Raw genomic sequence first — 21156 nt, forward strand, 5'->3', positions numbered from 1 at the left:
TCACAATTGAAGCCATATACCAGTAGTCAATTGTCAATCGATTTCTAAGCAAAAACCGTTGCCATGCACCTATCAACTGGACCACTAGACAAGCTATCCACGCTATTGTATTGAAGCCTAACATTGCTCATATTCTCAGACGTGGCCTGTAACGAAATTACATTTGAGCTGATTCTTGCAAGGGACATGTCTCGTTGATCACAGCACTAACTAATTGGCGGTACGGAACTGGAAAAAGAAAGTTAAAGCCCTAACTCGCTGCTGTGATACGGATATAAAACCCTCGGTCAGAGACGCGCTTGAAGCGCGTCTCTGACCTTGATTCGTCCACATCACTTATACCACAACCTCAATTTTGACCATCAATACAATAAAATTCATTGGCTCTTTTGAACTCACAATGGATCAATCATTCCCTCAATTCCCCAAACTTCCACCAGAAGTGCGTGCCACTATTTGGGAGCACACACTCCCTGAAGGAGATGGTGGTGCTGCCTTGTACATGTACAACATGGACTGGTGGGCACAGTATTCTCCTCCTGGCGTTGCCTTTCACGACATGACGACTCAAGGCATTCAGCAGTTGAGTCGACCTCCTCGTGTTCAAGTGCCTATTCCCACTTGTGCCGCTGTATGCCAAGAGGGTCGCCGAGTGGTCGAGCAATGGAGGAAGAAGAATAACTTGGAGTGGTATTTTCGCGAAGAGACCCAGGGCGATATCCTCGTTCGTCCCTTTGACGCTGAGCGAGATGTACTCTACGTTTCTCGGCTTAAATGGGAATCCTTTCAACTTCTGGCCGTGGACTGGGAGAATGATGTTGAACACGCTGCCGTCATTCGTATAATGGAGAGCATCAAATACCTTGCACTCCCGGCATTCACTGCTTACTACAGCATCAACAACATCGCAGGTCTACTGCCATGGATGAAAAACATCAAGGCCATCTACGTCCTGTGGAACAAACTCCCCAAAGCGCATATGATCAAGAGACAGCTGCCCGACGTAGCACATATAGCAGAGGTCAAAATACCCTTGGACGCACCGGTGCAGCCACGGTGGGAGCTCGACAAGTTCCTGCAACGTGAGGATGAGGTTGAATTTCATTACACTGATGAAGAAACGGGCCGTGAGTATGTTGAAGATGGTGAGCTTTCGGAATGGCTTGAGGATATTGATGATCTGTGGAACACTACTGAGGTTGATCCGGAGATTTGGGATGAGGATGAGGAGAAGTTGAAGACGCCGCAGATTCATGTCACTGTAAAGGAGCTGCCTACTTGGCTCTGAGATAATGATGGTTGATGTGTTTGTATCGTTCGAGCTGCTGTTTTCAAGAGCTTTATACCAATGAATTTATATGATCAGTAATCTAGTCTCTCGTCAGATAGAAACTTGACTCGTATGTTTCAATGAGTTGATAATACTATTGATGATACTATGAATACCGAGGCTTATAGTTACTTTTCAACTCATACTGCTTCCAAATGATACACAATTACAGTCCACAAGATCCTCCATAAGAGAGAGGAAACACGTGCTTCGATACCTGGTCATGGATAAGGTAGCCCAACACCAGAGCCAACCGTATGCACATCACAGTATCTGCATCTACACCACAATGGCAAATACAACTACCCCATCTACGAAGTAAAAAATGACACATCACCCATCCATCCATCCATCCATCAAGACCCCTACTAATACCCTCCCGGCTAAACCGAAACCCACTCACCGCAAGATAAGCCCAACATCACATCAGATCATCGATATCAAGAACCCTCCCAGCCCATACGTACGTAAGAGGCCACGAACTCATTAACGTCTCTGATGTGCATCTTGCATGATAGACCCTGCAACATGCCCAAAACTCCGGTCATATCACCGTGGGGGTTCAAATCAAGCAAGTTACAGTCAAACTATCTATATCGTGACTTCAACGGAGGGCCAAGTCCACATATCGAGATCTAGCAAGGCACAGCCTCTTTACACCGAGAAAACAGCCGCGATCGAAACCCACGATCCTTGCTATCGTCAGATCAGATCATGATCATGGATGCTCGGCCAGATATCCGGGGGGATACGGGCGTCTATCGTACACGCCCTGTGGCTTTGTTTCTAGAATAACGCCAAGGCAGAGCCTCATCTTGTAAACTTGTCATAATCTCATCTGCCTGTCCCTGTATCTCGGCTCTGAATGCTTCTTGGGCCATGGGTAAGGTATAGGGCCGAGCCGCTGCGGAAGAGCCTCATGAGGCTCCTTCTATGGTACTATAAACGGAACACCTTGGCTAGCAGGTGATCTGACTTCGCTGCAGTCCGATAGACTATTTTTCTAGTCAGGAGAACGGTGGCTGATGCATGCATCTGCAGGGACTGGGACTGGGACTGGGACTCTGGTTAATGTTTCTAGAAGGCAATTGTTTCGTTGCATTTTTGGATAAACGGCTGAAGATAAGAGAGTAACTAAGAGTGTCCTTACTTCAACGGCGTCTCTCCTCCGAGACTAGAGACTACATACCGTTGACTTGGTTCGGTGTGGCCGGTGGAAGCTCACATCACGCTACAAAAGGTGGGACTTGGGAAATCAACATCAGCCCATTCTTTCGTATCGTATTTTGTCAGTGCTCCAGTGAGTCAGTATCGCATCCTCTAGACTAAAGACAAGAATGACGAATCATATGTGCATGTCTTGGTACCGTGAAAGATTGATTGATAAGATGAACAGAAATTGATCGTGGCTCAAAATCCGAGGCAGTGACCAGTGGAGGGGGAAACAGAATCCAAGATGTCATGAGTCATATAGGGTAGCATCTTTGTAGAAGCGACGTTTGCATCCTGCGAGGAATTCACCTTACAAACAGTCTATAAAGCTGATCAATCACTACAGTCTAATTGACAGAATCTGTTATTCAGATCCCGTTACTTTAATCACAATCACTCTATTTGATCGACGGCTTATGCCACCGTAGCCCAAGATGACGAGAGACGATCTTAGACTGTAAATATGTAGCACCTAATTTTAGTATAACTTAGAGTCGCACTTATTACACAGACCCTTCAGCCACTCATCAAGTTACTCCTCAACTAACAGCTGAAGCAACAGCGAGATAAAAGGCATAAACTGTGACTTAGAAAACAGAAGTGAAACTGTGATTCAGAAGCAAAAAAGGGCCAAGATTCGGAGTAATTACCCGTCAGAAGCGTTTCAGAAAAGTTTCCCCGTTGTATTGAGCACGTTTCATCTGAACCTGAGGCGTAGGCAACGAATTGCGCAATTATCGCGGCGTCCAAGCACAGAGAACAAGTGTTGGTTACCTATTAATAATAATTCACTTCTGCCGTCACAGTCAGCGGCGGCCAATTCTCTCAACAACTCACTGCAACTCGAGATACCCCTTTCAATTCAATACAACTATAAATAAATTATTTACAATCCCCTTCTGACTCTCCCTTCTCCAACTTCCCATAATTCAATTTCCACTTTTAGCACGGACCTCTAATTCCGACAGGACAGCTCATCAGCTTTCCATCCGTGTGCGACTCCATTTGATTGATACATATCAAAATACCCCGCCATTTTCGTCAACCTCACAATTACAAATCACAAACACATCCACAATGGCCGACACTCACACCTACGAGTTCAACATCACCATGAGTTGCGGCGGCTGCTCCGGTGCCATCGACAGAGTCCTCAAGAAGCTCGACGGTATGTAGAACTCCCCCAAATGACCCCTGACCGCTGCTAACAATATCTCTTTGCAGGTGTCGAGAGCTACGATGTGTCCCTTGAGAACCAGACCGCCAAGGTCGTCACCGCCCTCCCCTACGATACCGTTCTCCAAAAGATCGCAAAGACTGGCAAGAAGGTCAACTCTGGCAAGGCGGATGGTGTTGACCAGTCGGTCGAGGTCGCCGCCTAAGCGCTGCACCAAGATAGGAGGCGAGTCGAGGATGTAACGAGCGATCGATCCATCTGAATATCTGTTAGCTTTGCAAGCGCTTGGGAAACATTCGGTGTTTATGGTCTCGGACAACGAGAAAAGGAGGAACATATGTTTTCATAAATAAATCTCATAACCAATCCAGACAGTTGATTGAATTCAACTTTATCTTTCATCGTCTGGAATGTATATCGCCATCCCATCATTGTACGCGAACTTTGATCGACGTGCAGCACGTATTGCGCATGATACGAATCCTGAATGTCGTATCCAAAGTGTCGTTCTCAGCAATCTCAAAGCTTGTTTCGCCAGCTGGACAGCATACAACAGCTCTATCAAACTCTTTGTCCTGATTTGTCCAACCGTTCAACAGCCTGAAGTTTAACCTAACGGCTGGCAAGTACCTCCAAAGCTGGTTAACCTGAAAGGAACGAGGGTAACTTGTGAAGAAACGCGAGAGCGAGAGCAGCAAGCCCTTACGGGGCAACTCAACTGACATACTCTTGAATGTTGTGAAGTCGTTACTCTTGTACGAAGCGCTGCGCGGGAGCCACTGAACACGATAGTAAGCGTTGGAGCAAGCAGGAAATGCAAAACTAATCGGTGTTTGCACAGAGAAGACTTCCCCTGAGATAGATGTGTATATGGAGTCACCGTAGAATCCGGCTCATACCGCTGCTTTCCAGGAAATCGAGTGAGTTTTGTGCGAGGATAGTCAAGAAAAGGGCGAAAAACCATCATGACCAGCCGTTCGAGACAGTTTCACAGAGCTGCAAAACCACAGAAACAATGAGAGATGCAGAAAAAGCAATAAGCAATCATGCAAGAAATCAGCTCCCATGTGAGCAGCTTCTTGGTCCATGGAGCACAGCCCCTCCCTCGGACAAACGCTTCAAGTTGATACTGACGGCTCGTCGCAATGAACGCCATCGAAGGCATATCAGCCAATAAAGGAGCACGCACATCCCCAAGAATACCTACACGGTAAAGCCTGGGGTAAAAATTTGACCATGATTGCCCCAGATCTGGGTATCATGACTCCAGACTGTCCTCATGAGAAGGTAAAGCCACCCACTTTGGCGCCAGCTCACCGTAGCATTATTGGATCAGGTATAGTGTGAAGCTGAAGGATCCAACTAGACCCCGTGAAATGCTTCCGTTTCTCCAGATCCAAAAAGTCTCATGAGGCCAACAACTTTTCCAGCCTGGGGCCCCGTATCACAGACAGCGCCAGGAGGAAGGGATGCAGTTACACGCATGGCTGGACTCGATGGGGCTCAGCCGTTCTCAGGGCGTCTCCAAGGTCCGGGGGGCGTGCCGCAACGTCGATGCGGGGAAAACAACTGCGGCTCATGCAAGTTAAAACTGCGGAGCCGCAGTGGATGCCGGTTTAGCACTGCACGGGCCTGATGACGGGGCCTAGAGGGATAAGCGCGGCTTGAAAACGCGGAGGACCCAGGAACCCACGGACCCTGCCCCAGATATGATGATCTAAGGAACATGGGGTTCAACCTTCCTCAAGATGTGACGACCTGGTCAAGCTAGATCCGGCTCCCTTTATTCGAGGCAGTTGTTTTGAAGGTACTCCGTAAAGAACATTGAATAACAGCTTCGTGCTTGATTATGGACCACAGACTAGCATCAACTTGGCCTTCAAGCTTGTATCCATTATCCATAGTGTTGGCTGGTTAAGCTGGTAAAGAAAACGACAAGCATCTACACTTACACAGATTATGCACTTCTGAAAGCCCTTTCAAGGACCAAAAACCTCGCAAGCCAATCTCCCTCTGGACCGACACGCGGGGAAGAAAACCGACATGGGGCAAAGCACATCTTGACAATCCCTGCGAAGGTATCGTGGAAGGTGGATCTTCACCAGTTGAAGGCAGATGAGGTGTTGCCACAGGACAAAGACTGCATCCAATCATTCCCCTACTAGTTGCGTGTTCGAGAAGCAAATGGCACTCGGCGAGGGAACTTGGGGTGGACAAGGATACGAGAGTGGCTAGGGAGTTTGATCGTTAGGCTCCAGATGCCCCAAGCTTGTTGCTCTAAGTCAATGTAGCGTTGATAAACAAGGTACATCTATCCGCAATCATGACTGAGACTTGTATCAGGGTGGGTTGCGATGGCATTTTCTGAGGCTTGTTCTAGCAAACTGCCAATTGCCATAAACAACAACGCCCGGCCACCCGGAGCCTGAATGAGAAGCGTTGGCATAGGTTGGGGTAAAATCTGACCAATAGCGTCTTTGATATGCTCGTGAAATGTTGCACCAAATTCATGAGTCGCTTAGACAATACTGAATTCAGGCGACTAACCTAGACAGCTGAAGTAGAGGAAACTGACTTGCCGAACATTTGGTTGTGCATACATAACATGCGCAAGTGGTTCTGCCAGTCCTTGCTCGTGTCATATCTGGTGGGTTTACAGTACTGATATAAGCGAGGCACGGCCTAGACACTGTTATTATACTGTTGTACCAAGTCGTTTTCATGCAGCCTTTGACGCGATCATCTTGAGGTCTGATCAACTGTTGGAGATTGCACCAGAAATCCTGAGCTAGTTGGTCTTTGCTTGAGTGAACCGTTCAGACTCACAGGAGACATGTGTTGCGGCCACCAATCCGCATGAGTCCGCAGCACTGTCCAGCGTTGGTATAGCAGCAATACTGCAGGGATTTCGAGTCAAGGTGTTTTCAGTGCGTAACGGGCTGAGCTAGAGCTTCCCCGCACTTCCCAAAAGACCTCCATCCATCCGGCTGGGATGAACCTTGGACCCGAAGACGGTCCTTTCGCATACCAGAGAAGATAGACTCAAGTGATGCGTTGTGTGTATACCAAGATCTGTCTGGGGAAGATCCTCATTTGGAGCTTCATGTGCGTTCACGGATCCGAAGTTGCTTCCCAATAGCGCGGTGCTAACTAGATGATCTGGGGGACCTGCGCCATGTCTGATGAGAGTGCGGGGAAAAGTCAGGATGCCTTCAGAAGTACACGCCATAATTGTAGATTGATTGACGTGGTTCTCCACTGTTGTATAACAGTTTAGCATAGTTTCTCCCTGTTCCGTGTCTTGGTGCACCAGCCGTAATACCGGCCGTGATGGCATTGGCGGTTTATACCGTATTTTGGGGTAATAATCGCCGTGGCTTTTTGGTCGAATGACAGCATGCCCTCCACGAGATCCTTTCGAGCGGGTTCTAGCGCCGTTGGCTCGTTACCGGTAAAAGGGAGGTTGCAGATGATTCAGTGAGGGAGCATGATTGGTATCCATGACAATGAATTCTTGGTTTTGGTTGTTGGCAGAGGAAATCCCTTCCTTCCTCATGTTACCTTATTAAGTTAAGTTGCTTTGCTGATGTCACGGAAGGAAGCTTTGACGATCTGTTGCCCCTCCATGCCAACGGATCTAATAACGCCGACACTCGGCGATGGATAACGCGAATGGCGAGATTTAACAATACGATCAAGATCAAAGTGATCATGATATCAAATTGAAGGCATTTGAGGCATTAATCCACAGGAATCACAGTTGAAACCTCCTTGGATCCGCAAGCATGGAAATTTGAATGCGTAACGGCAGTTGATTGACGCTGAGAAAGGCAGATGAACTTATTAATTGAGCGTTTCATTCAAGATGCACCCATACCTACCTGAGGTAGCTTAGGGGCGTCAGAGAAGTGATGCCACATCTACAACTCCGTGCTAAGGTACGGAGCCGCTGCCAACCACCACCCCAGTAATCCACCAACCTATGAGATGTAACAGGCAGTGCAGCTCCCACATGGCTCAACGGATGCGCTTGGTGATGAGAAGCTATTCTAGCTCAAGGAGGCTGGCAGTAGGAAACGCGTGGGATGGATGAAGCATCTCCTAGGTAGAATAGTTGTCAGATTGACGTTAAGCGTCTTTTCAGGGACAGGACCCTGCTAATCCACAATTCGTAGGCCCTGCAAGGTCAGAGCAAATTAGGGGCTCTCATGAGGCTTTTCATCAATGTCATGTCATGTTATGTATCCAGGGCAGGATCTGACAATGAATGGAAGCAACCGAATTAGGACCGGATATGCAATCGAAAGATCCGAATTTACCGCAGTTTCCTCTTTGCTATCTATCTTTGGGCATTGGGCGTTTTAAAAACGGGTTTCCATGGCCTGTTACAGTTTGGATGGCAAAAACCCGGTGTAATGGGAAAAGGGCCGCAAAAAGCATCTGACTTTTGGTGACAGAAATTTTTTAATGGATGCTCGCCAGAATATCACCACCTCCCGCTGTAACAACTTTTATTTTTAATTGTAGTACCTTAGTACCTTGGACTAGAGCATCATGACTACGGGTAATTGTTTTCCTACTGCACGCCCCATTGAGTCCCAGATCTGCTCCTAGCTCTGTAGCTGCGGATGGAAGTACCTTTCCCCCCAGAGGTACAAACAAAGACTGAGGTGCTTGAGCTGGCGCTATTCTACTGTCATCGATTTTCACTAGAGCTGCCCGCTCCTGAGGGGAAGTTGAAGTCCGGCATGAGCGGGGGGTCAGACAGAAACACGCCGTGAGGAGATCAGACCTACGGTAAGGCGCGGCAGGTACCGTAGCAATGCGTAAGGTAACTGTAGAGAACCTAAGGTACCTAAAGGTAAGCTACAGGGAAGATGGAGAGATGGACGGGACCTGCCCTGGGCCTAAGCTCCCTCATAGTAATCCCTAACTCGCCCAGTCCACGGGCTACCTATCCACTGGTGACGCCACTACAAACAGCCCGAGCTAAGCTAACCTCACCTCACCTCACACTCTGTTTCCCTCACACACACACACACACTAAGACTATTCCTCCCACGCACACACGCACGCAACCCATGCAACAAACGCATAGGACGATACTGCCACTCAATCGCACTCACCGTTCGCCGCATCCCGAAAACCATAGTCCAACGAGCATGTTCCAAAATGCGGATCCCCGTGCAGCCGAAGTGGCCCCTCCCTTTGGCTCTTGTTCGTTGATTCACCTGGTCCGAATCGAGTCGAGTCCAGAATAGAGACTCTCTTGTCTGATCTGTTCTGATCTCTCTTGTCTCTGATCCCACACCCTTCAACACCATGAATCTCACTCCCTCTCCCCCGCGACCACCAAGATGAGGCTTGAGTTTCTACACCCCGACGCCTATCCTTGCCCCGTTGGCCCATCATACCATACGCTTTAGGCCCGAGTACTATCCATACGTACCATACCAGACCAGACCATACCATACCACATAGATCAGTCCCTTCACTCTGGATCGCCGGCCCAACATGTATATAAACTCTGTTCCCATCGGTCTCAAAGTCGTTTCTTTCTTCTCCATCCTCATCCAGATCATCAATCAACTCTTCAACTCTCTCAACAACTCTTCAGTCTTCACGACAACCTTTCGATACTCTTCCAAACAACCAACCAACCACTCCAACAATCAAAATGGCCGCTCCCCAGATTCCCGAGAAGCAGTGGGCTCAGGTTTTCGAGAAGACCGCCGGTCGTATGTCATCCTATCTCCTACAATCTACAATCCCAATTGCCTCTTCTGCCTATTGATATCATCGATATCATATATAACCCCAGGTTCTCTACCGAGTCCCACCCATCCACAGCTCCCCCACCATAATAGTGCCATCATTGTCGAGTGTTATATATATATCCTAACTCACTTTCTCAGCCATCGAGTACAAGCAGATTCCCGTCCAGAAGCCCGGCCCCGATGAGGTCCTCGTCAACGTCAAGTTCTCCGGTGTCTGCCACACTGATCTCCACGCCTGGCAGGGTGACTGGCCCCTCGATACCAAGCTGCCTCTTGTCGGTGGCCACGAGGGTGCCGGTGTTGTCGTTGCCCGCGGCGACCTTGTTAAGGATGTCAAGATTGGCGAGAAGGTCGGTATCAAGTGGCTCAACGGCTCTTGCCTGAGCTGCTCTTACTGCCAGAACGCCGATGAGTCTCTCTGCGCTGAGGCTCTCCTCTCCGGTTACACTGTCGACGGATCTTTCCAGCAGTACGCCATCGCCAAGGCTATCCACGTTGCTCGCATTCCTGAGGAGTGTGACCTCGAGGCCATCTCCCCCATTCTCTGCGCCGGTATCACCGTCTACAAGGGCCTCAAGGAGTCCGGTGTGAAGGCCGGTCAATCCATTGCCATCGTCGGTGCTGGTGGTGGTCTCGGTTCCATCGCTGTCCAGTACTGCAAGGCCATGGGTATCCATGCCATTGCCATTGATGGTGGTGAGGAGAAGGGTAAGCTCACCAAGGAGCTCGGAGCCACTGCCTACGTCGACTTCACCACAACCAAGAACCTTGTCGCTGATGTCAAGGCTACCACCTCCGATGGTCTCGGACCTCACGCTGCTCTCCTCGTCGCTACCAATGAGAAGCCCTTCCAACAGGCTACCCAGTACATCCGCTCTCGCGGTACTGTCGTCTGCATTGGTCTCCCCGCCAATGCTCAGTTCTCTGCTCCCGTCTTCGACACAGTTGTTCGCATGATCTCCATCAAGGGATCTTACGTCGGCAACCGTGCTGATACCGCTGAGGCCATTGACTTCTTCCGTCGCGGTCTCATCAAGGTTCCCTTCAAGACTGTTGGTCTCTCTGAGCTCAACGACGTCTACAAGCTCATGAAGGCTGGCCAAATTGTCGGTCGCTACGTCGTCGACACCAGCCGATAAGCGCGCGGCTGTCGCTTGGGCAGTGCGCCAAAAAGCAGAAGCAAAAGCACGCCCCCAAAAAGATAAACAGGGCTACCCATCGCGCAAAGGGGTTTACCCTCTAAAGAGGAGTTCAGGCGGGAGTTGATTTGGGTTTTCTGGCGGGTGTTGTCGAAGTAGCCAGATGGATGATCTTGGTTACACTTTGTGTATAGCCCTAGTTTATGAGTTTTATGATTTTCTTTAGCATCAAATAACAGAACGAACATTTCGATCAACAACGGTCTCCAAGTGACATGTTTCACAATGCGCTATGATATGAATAATACAGTGCTCTTCAGTAAACTCTCAAATGACGAGGAGCAACGCCTTACTCCATGCTACCTTGCATCGCTGTCTGCTTGCTGTTCGAGTTCGACTTGAAACCCATTGTGCATAGTCTATAAAAGGGTGAATGTTGCTCGAGATAACAAAATGTCCAATTTTTTACTATGATCCTCTATCCGAGAAGAACTATCCGAGAGGTTTTTTATTGAGTCTTTTCGAAAAGCATGCTTAACAATACGGTAAAGTTCTCTGAGCTGTCTCACTTGGTCTCCATGTATCACAACAGATGGACTTACATGGACCGCTGATTTCGAACATGCTTAGCCAGCTTGCAGATGGATTGTCATATTAATAATTACACACACTTGCATGGAGACATTCCCACGGAGTTCCTCCAAACGTCCAAGTCAAGTTGTCTCACCATGACTAACACTGTACATTCTAACTACTAGGAGACGGGATAATATCATGTATGAAAATATCACCATGACGGGGGTTGATTTACCCCTCTAGCCCCTCCATCCACTACGAATCTGATGCAACCCTCTCTGCAAGCACCCCTGCCAGCCACCAAGCCGCTTCTAGAACATCATCAACCGTCCAGAAACAAAAAAATCAGACCACTGCTTATGAAGGGCATGTAGAGCGTCCAGGCGTATCTTTTACAAAGGGACCGTTTTCTTGGCTGCAGAAGTTCTTTCTTGTCTTGAACATCAATGGCAGGGGATAATTGCATTTATGAATCATGATATGAGAGACTGCTAACGGAGAACGCCTATATTTGACTTACCGACGTGCCGAAGTTCAACGCATCATGCATTCATTGATTAGACTCTAACGTTGCTACGTACTTAGTAGAGCGGGGAAAAGAGACGTGTTTTTGGAATATGAAGTTTAAAAACTGCTAATGTAACTCTTCAACACGTGCTACCGTCTCGTCTCGTCTCTTCTCGTCTCTTCTCGTCTCTTCTCGTCTCTTCTCGTCTCTTCTCGTCTCTTCTTCTCGGTCTCTTCTCGTCTTGCCATCTCTTGTCTCCCACTTGTAGTTGCATCGCTTTAGGCATAATTGTCAATTGAGATTTTTGCGCTACGAGCGCCTCTTCATTGCACTCTCCAGTAGACGCCCACTATTCTCTTCTGCGTACTCCAAGAATATGTCTTTCTAGGAAGCTTGCTGTTGATCCGGGGAGTCATTTGAAGAGTGATTCTTGATCGTCTATATCGTAAATCAAGAGCCACCGGGTCCACCGAGCAGAGCGAATCTTCGCACAATGCTGGGTCCATATTCTTGGTACTGTGATGTTGTTAGTCATGGTTATTATACAGTGTACAATTCGCCTTACCTCGGCCTTGGTATGGCAGTACGATCGGAACTCAGGGGTTTGACCAAGAAGACTGCCTCCGAACCAAGGACCGTGTCGCTGTCGCTTATGAGTGATAACGGACACGTCCAGACCACCGCTACGAGCACCACCACTGCGGACCTCGCTGGCTCGAATCCTGGCATCTACCAGCTGCTTGATGTCTCGCTGTAATCGGCGACCGAAATCCTTGTACAATGTGCTTCCACCAGAAAGAACAATGTTCTTGTAAAGACCTCGTCGGACGTCGATAGGCGATTGCTGAATGACACCGTCGACAACCACGGGCAGAGGAGTCAAGAAGTCGGAGCTGTAAATCTCGGGATTGAAGAAGATTTCAGGGGCAAGGAAGCGCTCGTAACCGACGTCTACGGAAACCTGTCGGCCATTGGGGTGTGACACAACGTGCTGAGCGAATCGAGTGCGATCCCGGTCGTACTTGCTGAATTCCTTGACGATATCGGGACACACGTAGCAATACTCCTCCTTAATCTCCTGAGCCGTTTTGAGCGAAGAATCGGGCTCGCCTCGGTCTCGCAGAAGGGACTGAACGAAGTAGGTGATATCTCGACCGGCAATGGGAATTGACTTGATAGAAGATCCAATAACATAACCCTCGGCAACGGGAATGACGTGTGTGACACCATCACCAGAATCAATGACCGTGCCAGTCAACGAACGATCCTGGACCTTTGAAGATGTCCAAGAAGCAGCCAAAGCAAGAACGGCCTGGACGGCAATGTACATTCCAGCACAGTTGAACGACTCGAAGAAGATCTCGGCGGTATTCTCACGGTTCTCGGGCGGGTTCAGGGGCTATGTGTATTAGTTTGATGTTTGACGTCGTATAGGGCGCAAGATGCTCACGGGCTCGGTAAGGAGGAAGTAATGATCTTCAGGCTCGACTCGCAGATACTTGAAGATGGAGTTGGACCAGAATCGTTCCATGTGGTCCTAAAGGCGGTCAATTATAGGTCATGTCGGATTCGTCGGCAAGCATACCCAATTCTCTATTTGGCCGTGTCGGATCGGATAATGAAGACCATATCCTAAGCTAGTCAGCTAAATTCAATGGATTGGAGCTCATACGGCTGCCTACCAGGTCCGCCAGAAGCCGCTATCGCTTCGTCGCCAATAAAGAAGTCGAGATCCTCGGTACCTCGCTTTCCGCTCAGATGGCCTCCAGCCCCAGCACCTCCCGTAAGAAAAGATGGCTTGTTCGCAACAGCCGGTCGTCCAGAACCAGAGCCACCAGCTCCGCCAGTTGGCCCCTTTGTCGCAATCGCGGTCGGGAAGACGAATGAGGGAGAATCGTTACCAGCGAAACCTAGATTGGAGCGTCAGCATGAAGCTCAAGAGCACATGATAGCCTCAGAAGCGTATATCGTAGTTACACACCTAGCTTGGAGAAACCCGTGCCGCTGTGAGCTGAGGTTAGCTGTCGTCGTCAGTGCGGGGGCTGGGATAAGTGAGACGTACTTGTCCATGACAACGGCGGGAGTTTGGTTAGCCATGATGGGCGAGAGTGCGTGGTGAAGCGCACAGCTGCAGCAGAGAAGATGGACAAGAGGTGGACGCAAATGCCGCGTGTGAGGAATTGCAATGTGCGGCGATGATGGTGGTCGTTGGGCGAGGATTACGTTACGTGCCTTGTAAAGCTCCCAGCTCGGATGGAGGTGAGGCTTGAACTGCGGCTGTGCTGTGCCCCGCCGTTGAGTGGGACGTGACACAGAATGGCTGGAGATGTGGGCCTGGTTGTTGCGATAATCGTCTGAGTGACAAAATTATAGACCCAATTGGCAAGTTGAACAAAAAGAATTATATGTTGAAGGGTGACAAACCAATTGTATTTAGTATCTAACAATGCAATGTCTGTCTATCGGTTCACTCCTGTATATCTGAGCTTGGTAAGCTTCCAAAATGCTTGGTTTGACATGGTCTTCATCTCAGCTTGAAGTTTTGATGTCTCAAGTGAGTTGTAATTATAGTCGATGTGCGACGTCATTTCTGGGCCCTTCTTAACGAGACACAACAGGCAACTGTATTTGTTCAACGTCTCTGCCTTATCGAACGCTCATCTTGAGGCTTGTGAGGTTTCTCGAAAGTAAGGTCTTTTTATAGGACCAAAGATCAGAAATGTCTCTAAATGGTTAAACTCGTAACAATTATATGTGTCCACCAACGAGGTATTGATTGGAGATTGTATAAGGTAGTTTTGTTTTCCATCTGACGATTGCTGCTTCTTGTCTAACACAACGAGTCTATCAAGCAAGGAGTGACTGATCAAAACCCGGCCCAACAGCTCCTCTAGCACTTTCCTTGTATGTAGAGTGCTTTGCCTTTCCTTCAAAGCTCGGGTCTGCCCAAAACCGCATCATCGTTCAATCTTCAACCTTTTTTCCTACAGCATTGAATCTCGTCAACATCACTTCCCGGGCCCTCCACGCCCGCCTTTCGTTTCTTTTCTTCCCTCACATCCATCAAGATCATCTCGATAATCTCGTAACATTAGACACTCGCTAGCTCATGACTTCTCTCGAGGATGTCAGACAGCTTCGATGATGATACCTCCTTTAGCTCACGATCCACCCCTCACGGAACTGATGGCGCTTTCGATCGGGTAATGAAAGTGGCACACAGAACCAAAACAGTGCCTGCTATATTTGTTCACGCCGGGGCTGGGTTTCACAGTCATCAAAATGAGCACATACATCTTCAGGCCTGTGTTGCGTGAGATATTCCCCAGTGGCCCCTGGACCCCTGTGTTTTGCTAACATCAACAAGGGCGGCTGAGATGGGCATGAGATTCCTCAAAGCCGGTGCCAGCGCAACCGAGGCCGTCGAAGCAGCCCTCCGGATCCTCGAGGATAAAGAAATCACCAACGCTGGATATGGCTCCAATCTTTCTATCGACGGTGTTGTAGAATGCGATGCCACCGTAGTGGACCATCTTGGCCGCAGCGGCGCCTGTGGTGCTGTCCCTAGTAGGGTTTTACTGCCCAAGGCGAGTTCGCCTGCTGACATCATCACAGATATTCGAAACCCTATATCCCTAGCCAAACTCGTTCTAGATATGAGCAATAAACCATTGAGCCTCAGACGAGTTGCACCAAACGCTCTTGTCGGAGAGGGTGCCAGAGCTTTCGCAGAGGAGCATGGTCTAATGATATACCCCAATGAGTACATGGTTTCGAAGAATGCTAGAGACCGTTTTCTGCGTTGGCAGGAAGATTTGAAGCGAGCCGAGTCCAAGGGTCAAGAGCCCAAAGCGTTGCCTGAAACTATTGATACAACCGCTACATGTCCCCCATGCCAATACGATACAGCATCACCGACAAGGCCACATTCATCTCTTCCACGAGATGAACGGCCTGCTGTTCTTGTTGGTACTTGGAATGAGGGGCAGCCTGACTCTCCTTTCATTGGTACACCGATCCAAGATGCGCCGTCGCTAGATCGATCAACATCCACAAGCTACTTTAGAGCTACAAGTACCTCTCCTGCAGCAGTCGGACGTTCTTCATTTACCCGGAGCCCTCAGGAGGGAGCGGCACAGACGTATGCCGGTGTTGTGAGTGGTGCCCAGGGTGTATTGTCCTCCCCATTTCGACCTAGTCTATCTCGAAAGTCCAATTCTTTAGCTGAGGATTTCAAACCTGTCTTGCCAGAGAATGCATCAACGCGCCATAAGCACCGTGCACATGCCTCAAATAAGGCCGATAATACATCACCGCGAACTCCTACTGGGAATAGGGGCAACAGCCCTGATCGCCAAAGCTCCTCAGGTCCTCGTGGGGCTAAGCGACCTCTCAGTCCTGATGAAAAGTCACAGCCTCATTCAAGAGCAGTACATGACCGCCTTCATTACGGGTCTGTTAGTGAGGACGTTATTACAGACACTATTGGTGCCATTGCGATCGATGATCGAGGCCAAATTGCTGCTGGCTCGTCTTCAGGTGGTATCGGAATGAAGCATCGAGGCCGTTTGGGACCAGCTGCTCTTGTGGGAGTTGGCACGGCCGTTGTGCCCTGTGACGATGAGGATGACGATCAGGTTGCTGTCGCTGCAGTCACAAGTGGTACAGGAGAGCATATGGCTACTACCATGGCCTCCCAGCGATGTGCGGAGAGGATTTACCATGGCACAAGACGCGGAAAAGGAGGCGCCAACATTCAGGACGACGATGAAGATGCCATCATGGAGTCTTTCATTGCTGAGGACTTCATGAAGCATCCCGGTGTCAAGAATTGCCACTCAGCAGGTGCCATTGGTGTCATGGTGGTCAAGAAAACGCCGTCAGGCTACTATTTCTACTTTGCTCACAACACAGATTCCTTTGCCCTCGCTTCCATGGGAGGCTCGGAGAGACAGCCCGTCTGTACGATGTCTAGACTTCCTTATGGCGCTAAGATCGCCAAGGGTGGACGTAAGGTCAGGTTCGAGTAAGGTGCACCATTGTACGAAAAGAGCATAGGGTTGGCGATACTGATGTGAACTGAGCTTCTGCTCGGGGTTTTGAGTGGTTATGCTATCCGCACCTATAAGTGCAATGATCGATTAGAATACTCTTATTCATTAGATTCAAGTGATAGCCTTTGAAGCATAGCCCTACGCCCGCTGTTTAGTCTGATCACTTCAATATAGATATCTGCAAACTTAGAGAGAAGTATGCGCTGGCTGTAGCATTATCTGCAATAAGTGTCATACCTGGCTGATTTCCTTAACGCCGTGAGACTATATGTACATTGGTCATGAAGGGTATATCCCGTTCTTCGCCCCCGTTCTTCAAACGATTTGCTGGCTCATTCATGGACGGGGTGTTCCTGTCGCACTCCCTGTCTCTTCCCGTGATCCACCTCCATTGACGATCTTGCGCTTCTTCTTCTTCTTCCTTGGGACAACGGCAGGTTTCGCGCCATAGTTACCCAGAGATAGTTTGGTGCCACACGTGAAACATTCCGAGTTCTCTGGCGTCTCACAGAAGATGCTCAGACAGATTGAGCAGACGAAGCCTGTGTCCACAACTCGGCCGTGACAAAAACAGGCGGCGCGGAAATCGACGGTGTCGTGTGTTGGGGCGATTAGAGCTTCGCGAGCTTCTGTGTCTGCGATAAGACCAAACATAAGGTAGTTCAGTAGTCCTTGGGGATGTGTAGCAGCGAGGTATGTGCCACCGGTGTTGTAGCAAGCCTGTTGGAGGAAAGTTGGCTCGCCAGTAAGAGAGAGAGTATCGATAGCGACTTGGTTGTGGCCAGCGGCGAAGACAGCGTTCATGGTGGGAATGTATTGCGAGGGGTCTGAATCGGACACAGAAATGACCAGGATTCGGCCTCGAACAGTCGGGGGAGCTGTATTCGACGAGCCTTTATGGCTGTCCTCGAGATTGGCCGTAGGCGCACAAAGAGCCTGCGCAGCTTTATTGATATGACATAGCGCCAGTGTCAAGGCTCCAGAGATTTGTGTCGTGGTCGCAGAGAGGTCCTCCTCCTTTGTCTGATCCATGAGTTTTCGAATCGCAGCCAAAACAGCAGCTTCAATCTGTGCGAACTGCGGGAACTTGTTCGCTGAGGTTTGCGTTTGCGTAGCAGCATCGTTCATGGCAACATCGCCAGAGGCGTCGCGCGAAGGTGTGGGAGGTGTTGGGTAGAGCCATTCTGCGCGATCAACGTGCGCGGCGATAAGAGCAACTTGGTTTGCATTGCTGAAGGCGAGATGGGCGTTAACGAAGACGAGGATGTTTGCTATAGCACGCGACAGGGGAAGGACACTGTTGAGCGATGCCCAGGCTCTAGGGTTCGTGTCGAGAACGATGGTGAGAAGGGAGGGAGTTTCCTCGCGGGTGCCGACCTCGTAGTGCTCTGAAACATCTACGGCGTCCATTGTGAGGATGTTGACGCTGTGAAGATGTTGGTTGGGAGGCGGCTACGAGGCCTTGAGAGTGGTTGAGCTGCCTTGGTGGCCTTACTTGAGGACTGAGGCTGCGATACCTGAGGCTGTCGCAAAGTTGTTGGACTCAAGACAAAGAAAACGGACGGATACGAGCATTGCATTTATCGCATGATCAGTTGATAACCAAAACCGCCAAAATGACGATAATTAACGCCAAACTCAATTATAGTATTGATTAAAAGAGCCTTGTTTTCTCCCTTTCTTTTAGATAACTACCTACCTTGCCTACCTTATTCCTCGACGCGGCTATCATAGTCTAGATGGAAGAGAAAATCTGACCCAATTGTTGATTAGACGTCATCTACAGGCATAATCCCTCCCTAAGGTAGGTAGCTCGGGCAGCTCTTCAAACGCCTGGCCACGTGATGGCCAACTAAAATGCATCAAGCGTCAGTGAACTTTGATCTAACGTTAGTGGCTCAAGCCCAAAGCCCAGGCCCAAGCCCAGTCAGTCTCACAAGCTCTCTTGTGGTAGGTTGAGGTTGTGGTGGAGGCTGTGACGGGTCTTCTTGCCTTGTGCGCTTTACGATTTACATCACAAGGTTCCAGTTTCGGGCTCTTCCACTTTCACTTTCATTTCCTTAACTAAGGTAACTAGCACCTCAAAAACAAAACAAGACTTTCTCTCTCTCACCTACACATTCAATCAATAAATATTCCATGGCAGAACCTACAGAAGTTGCTTCTCAGGTGCCTCCAGCCCCAGCCCAGTCGCTGGAGGACCAGACCCTTATCGTATTTGCGCGCCTCATGGAGGGCGGACAGGAAGATAACGAGACATGCCGCGACCTCGACGAACTGACTAAGCTGCTCAACGACGACTATGAAGCCCGTCAGAAGGACAAGTCTCGTGAGACTATTTGCGAGGTCATCGATGGCGACTGTGTCGACACCGTTTTGTGCTATCTTGATATGAGACAGCCTGAGATAGTACGCGGCCACGCCACTCTCTCAACATCCGCATATCTCAAAGCCGCTGGCGATGACGGTTCAAAGAAGCTCTCAACTTTCTTCTTTGACCGTGTGCGAAGGGGAACTTATGATGACTACATTGTTGCCTTTTGTGTCGCCGCTGCGACATTTCCCATTGTCCCCGATCTCACTGCCCAACTGTTTCTCAACGAAGATTTCCTACCCAGCCTCGGCACACTTATGCGACGAAAATGGAAGAGCCGCAAGGTCGAGACGGCCTGTTTGGAGATGCTCAACGCTGCTTGCATGAACTCACTCTGCCGCGAGGCTATCAACAAGTACTGCATCGAGTGGCTCGAGGAGATCGTCGACCAAGACCTTAGTGAGGCTGTTCGTAGCATGAATGCAGACCCAAACCTTCAAAGCGATGGAGGCTCCATTTCGATGAGGCGGCACTCCGAACAGGTCCAGTATCTTGCCGCAGTCATCTTGGCCAAGCTGAGGGTGAGATAAGATGCCTATGAGCTCTGTATTATCACTGACTGACCCAGCTTTCAAGGCAGTTCCCGCTAAACCAGCACCCGGTGAAAACAAGTCACGAATCGAGCCTGCAGTCACTAGTATCGAAGATCTCTCTGGAATGTTCACTAAGATGATACTGAGAGATGAAGATCATGGACGAAAGCACTCTATCGAAGGTCTCGCATACGCCTCCCTTCAACCTAAAGTCAAGGAGTCTATTGTCAGCAACCCGGAGTTGCTCCAGAAGTTGGTCAAGACTCTTAGAGAAGCCCAGCCAAGATCTCCAACTACTTATGGAGCTTTAAGCATCTTTGTCAACCTGACGAAATACCTGCCCACCCTAACAGAGGAAGAAAAGAAGATGAATCAGCTCAAGGCATATGCGAATGCTGCCGGGAAGCTTGGCGGTCCCGACCCCCTGAATGACGACGAGCATGTCGCAAAGCGATGCAAGCTGGTGTTTGATGCAGGTATCACACCGGTTCTCGTCACCCACAGTAAGAATGGCTCGCCCGCTTCTCTGGGACTTGTCATCTCCATCATTTTCTCCCTTTCCGTTGACAGGACTCTCCGCGGCCAGCTCGCTCAGCAAGGAGCGGTCAAGCTTCTCCTGGTATCATGGATGTCCCTGCCTCAAACTGAAGCTGCTTCACGTCGTCTTGCAGCACAAGCCCTGGCCCGCATCTTGATCAGCACAAACCCTGCACTAGTCTTTGGTGGCAACCGTGACACCCCTATCATTGCTGCTGTCAGACCGCTTGTCTCCATCATCCCACCCGACCCTGCTGCTCAGACACGGGACCTGCTCCCTTCCTTCGAGGCACTTATGGCGTTGACCAACCTCGCGTCGATGGATGACGATGCGACCAGACGTAGTATCATCAATACAGCATGGAACCAGATTGAAGAACAGATGCTGAGTTCCAACACTCTTGTCTCCAAGGCTGCTGTTGAGCTTGTTTGCAATCTGGTGCAGCAACCAGAGGCTATCGCACTCTATGCCGAAGAGACTGCCAAGGCCCGTAATCGCCTTAATGTCCTCCTCGCCCTTGCTGATGCCCCTGACGCCGGGACTCGAAGTGCAGCTGGCGGAGCTTTAGCTTCACTCACCAACTTTGAGGGTGTCATCCGGGGCATTATTAACCGAGACCGCGGTGTGAAAGTCATCCTCGGAATGTGTGTCGATGACAGCGAGGATATCCGTCATCGTGGAGTGTTTGTGGTAAACAACTTGGTCACTGCAGAGGGCGAGGTCGGTGAGCTCGCACGAGAGAAGGTCAAAAGCGAGGGTGGAGTTGAAACTCTTACAGAATGTGCTAAGAAGAGTCGAAGCAACGACGTTGTCGAGCTGACAGTTCAGGCTCTTAAGGCTCTGTTAGGAGATCAATCATGAATGAAGAATGACGAAAAACATATACATTGTTGTGAAGGCGGCGCAGATCAGCATTTTTTAGGTTGCGGAATGAGGCA

At 49.5% G+C, this 21156-nt stretch overlaps 7 protein-coding genes across 7 annotated transcripts; 5 read left to right on the forward strand and 2 right to left on the reverse strand.

Annotated features, from left to right (window-relative positions):
* Positions 1–400: 400 nt before the first annotated feature.
* On the forward strand, positions 401–1288 carry FSUBG_683 (uncharacterized protein; the record flags this gene model as incomplete). Its single annotated transcript, XM_036685070.1, has 1 exon — positions 401–1288. The coding sequence occupies one exon, from the start codon at positions 401–403 to the stop codon at positions 1286–1288; it is 888 nt and encodes a 295-aa protein (XP_036543700.1).
* Positions 1289–3619: 2331 nt separating this feature from the next.
* FSUBG_684 (antioxidant and metal homeostasis factor) lies at positions 3620–3924 on the forward strand (the record flags this gene model as incomplete). The annotated part of the gene is made up of 2 exons (XM_036685081.1): positions 3620–3710; positions 3767–3924. The coding sequence occupies 2 exons, from the start codon at positions 3620–3622 to the stop codon at positions 3922–3924; spliced, it is 249 nt and encodes an 82-aa protein (XP_036543701.1).
* Positions 3925–9396: 5472 nt separating this feature from the next.
* On the forward strand, positions 9397–10635 carry FSUBG_685 (alcohol dehydrogenase 1; the record flags this gene model as incomplete). The annotated part of the gene is made up of 2 exons (XM_036685092.1): positions 9397–9457; positions 9635–10635. 2 exons carry the CDS (start codon positions 9397–9399, stop codon positions 10633–10635), a joined length of 1062 nt encoding a protein of 353 aa, XP_036543702.1.
* Positions 10636–12169: 1534 nt separating this feature from the next.
* On the reverse strand, positions 12170–13816 carry FSUBG_686 (actin 3; the record flags this gene model as incomplete). The annotated part of the gene is made up of 7 exons (XM_036685103.1): positions 12170–12235; positions 12285–13118; positions 13170–13256; positions 13305–13351; positions 13402–13629; positions 13701–13723; positions 13782–13816. 7 exons carry the CDS (start codon positions 13814–13816, stop codon positions 12170–12172), a joined length of 1320 nt encoding a protein of 439 aa, XP_036543703.1.
* Positions 13817–15096: 1280 nt separating this feature from the next.
* Positions 15097–16749, forward strand: FSUBG_687 (asparaginase; the record flags this gene model as incomplete). Its single annotated transcript, XM_036685114.1, has 1 exon — positions 15097–16749. The coding sequence occupies one exon, from the start codon at positions 15097–15099 to the stop codon at positions 16747–16749; it is 1653 nt and encodes a 550-aa protein (XP_036543704.1).
* Positions 16750–17109: 360 nt separating this feature from the next.
* FSUBG_688 (transcription initiation factor TFIIH subunit 3) lies at positions 17110–18183 on the reverse strand (the record flags this gene model as incomplete). Its single annotated transcript, XM_036685124.1, has 1 exon — positions 17110–18183. One exon carries the CDS (start codon positions 18181–18183, stop codon positions 17110–17112), a length of 1074 nt encoding a protein of 357 aa, XP_036543705.1.
* A 729-nt stretch (positions 18184–18912) lies between these two features.
* On the forward strand, positions 18913–21079 carry FSUBG_689 (cro1; the record flags this gene model as incomplete). The annotated part of the gene is made up of 2 exons (XM_036685135.1): positions 18913–19668; positions 19724–21079. The coding sequence occupies 2 exons, from the start codon at positions 18913–18915 to the stop codon at positions 21077–21079; spliced, it is 2112 nt and encodes a 703-aa protein (XP_036543706.1).
* Between the last annotated feature and the right edge of the window lie 77 nt (positions 21080–21156).

Source organism: Fusarium subglutinans, assembly GCF_013396075.1.
Source record: "Fusarium subglutinans strain NRRL 66333 chromosome Unknown NRRL66333_c0000003, whole genome shotgun sequence".
Classification (NCBI taxonomy): domain Eukaryota; kingdom Fungi; phylum Ascomycota; class Sordariomycetes; order Hypocreales; family Nectriaceae; genus Fusarium; species Fusarium subglutinans.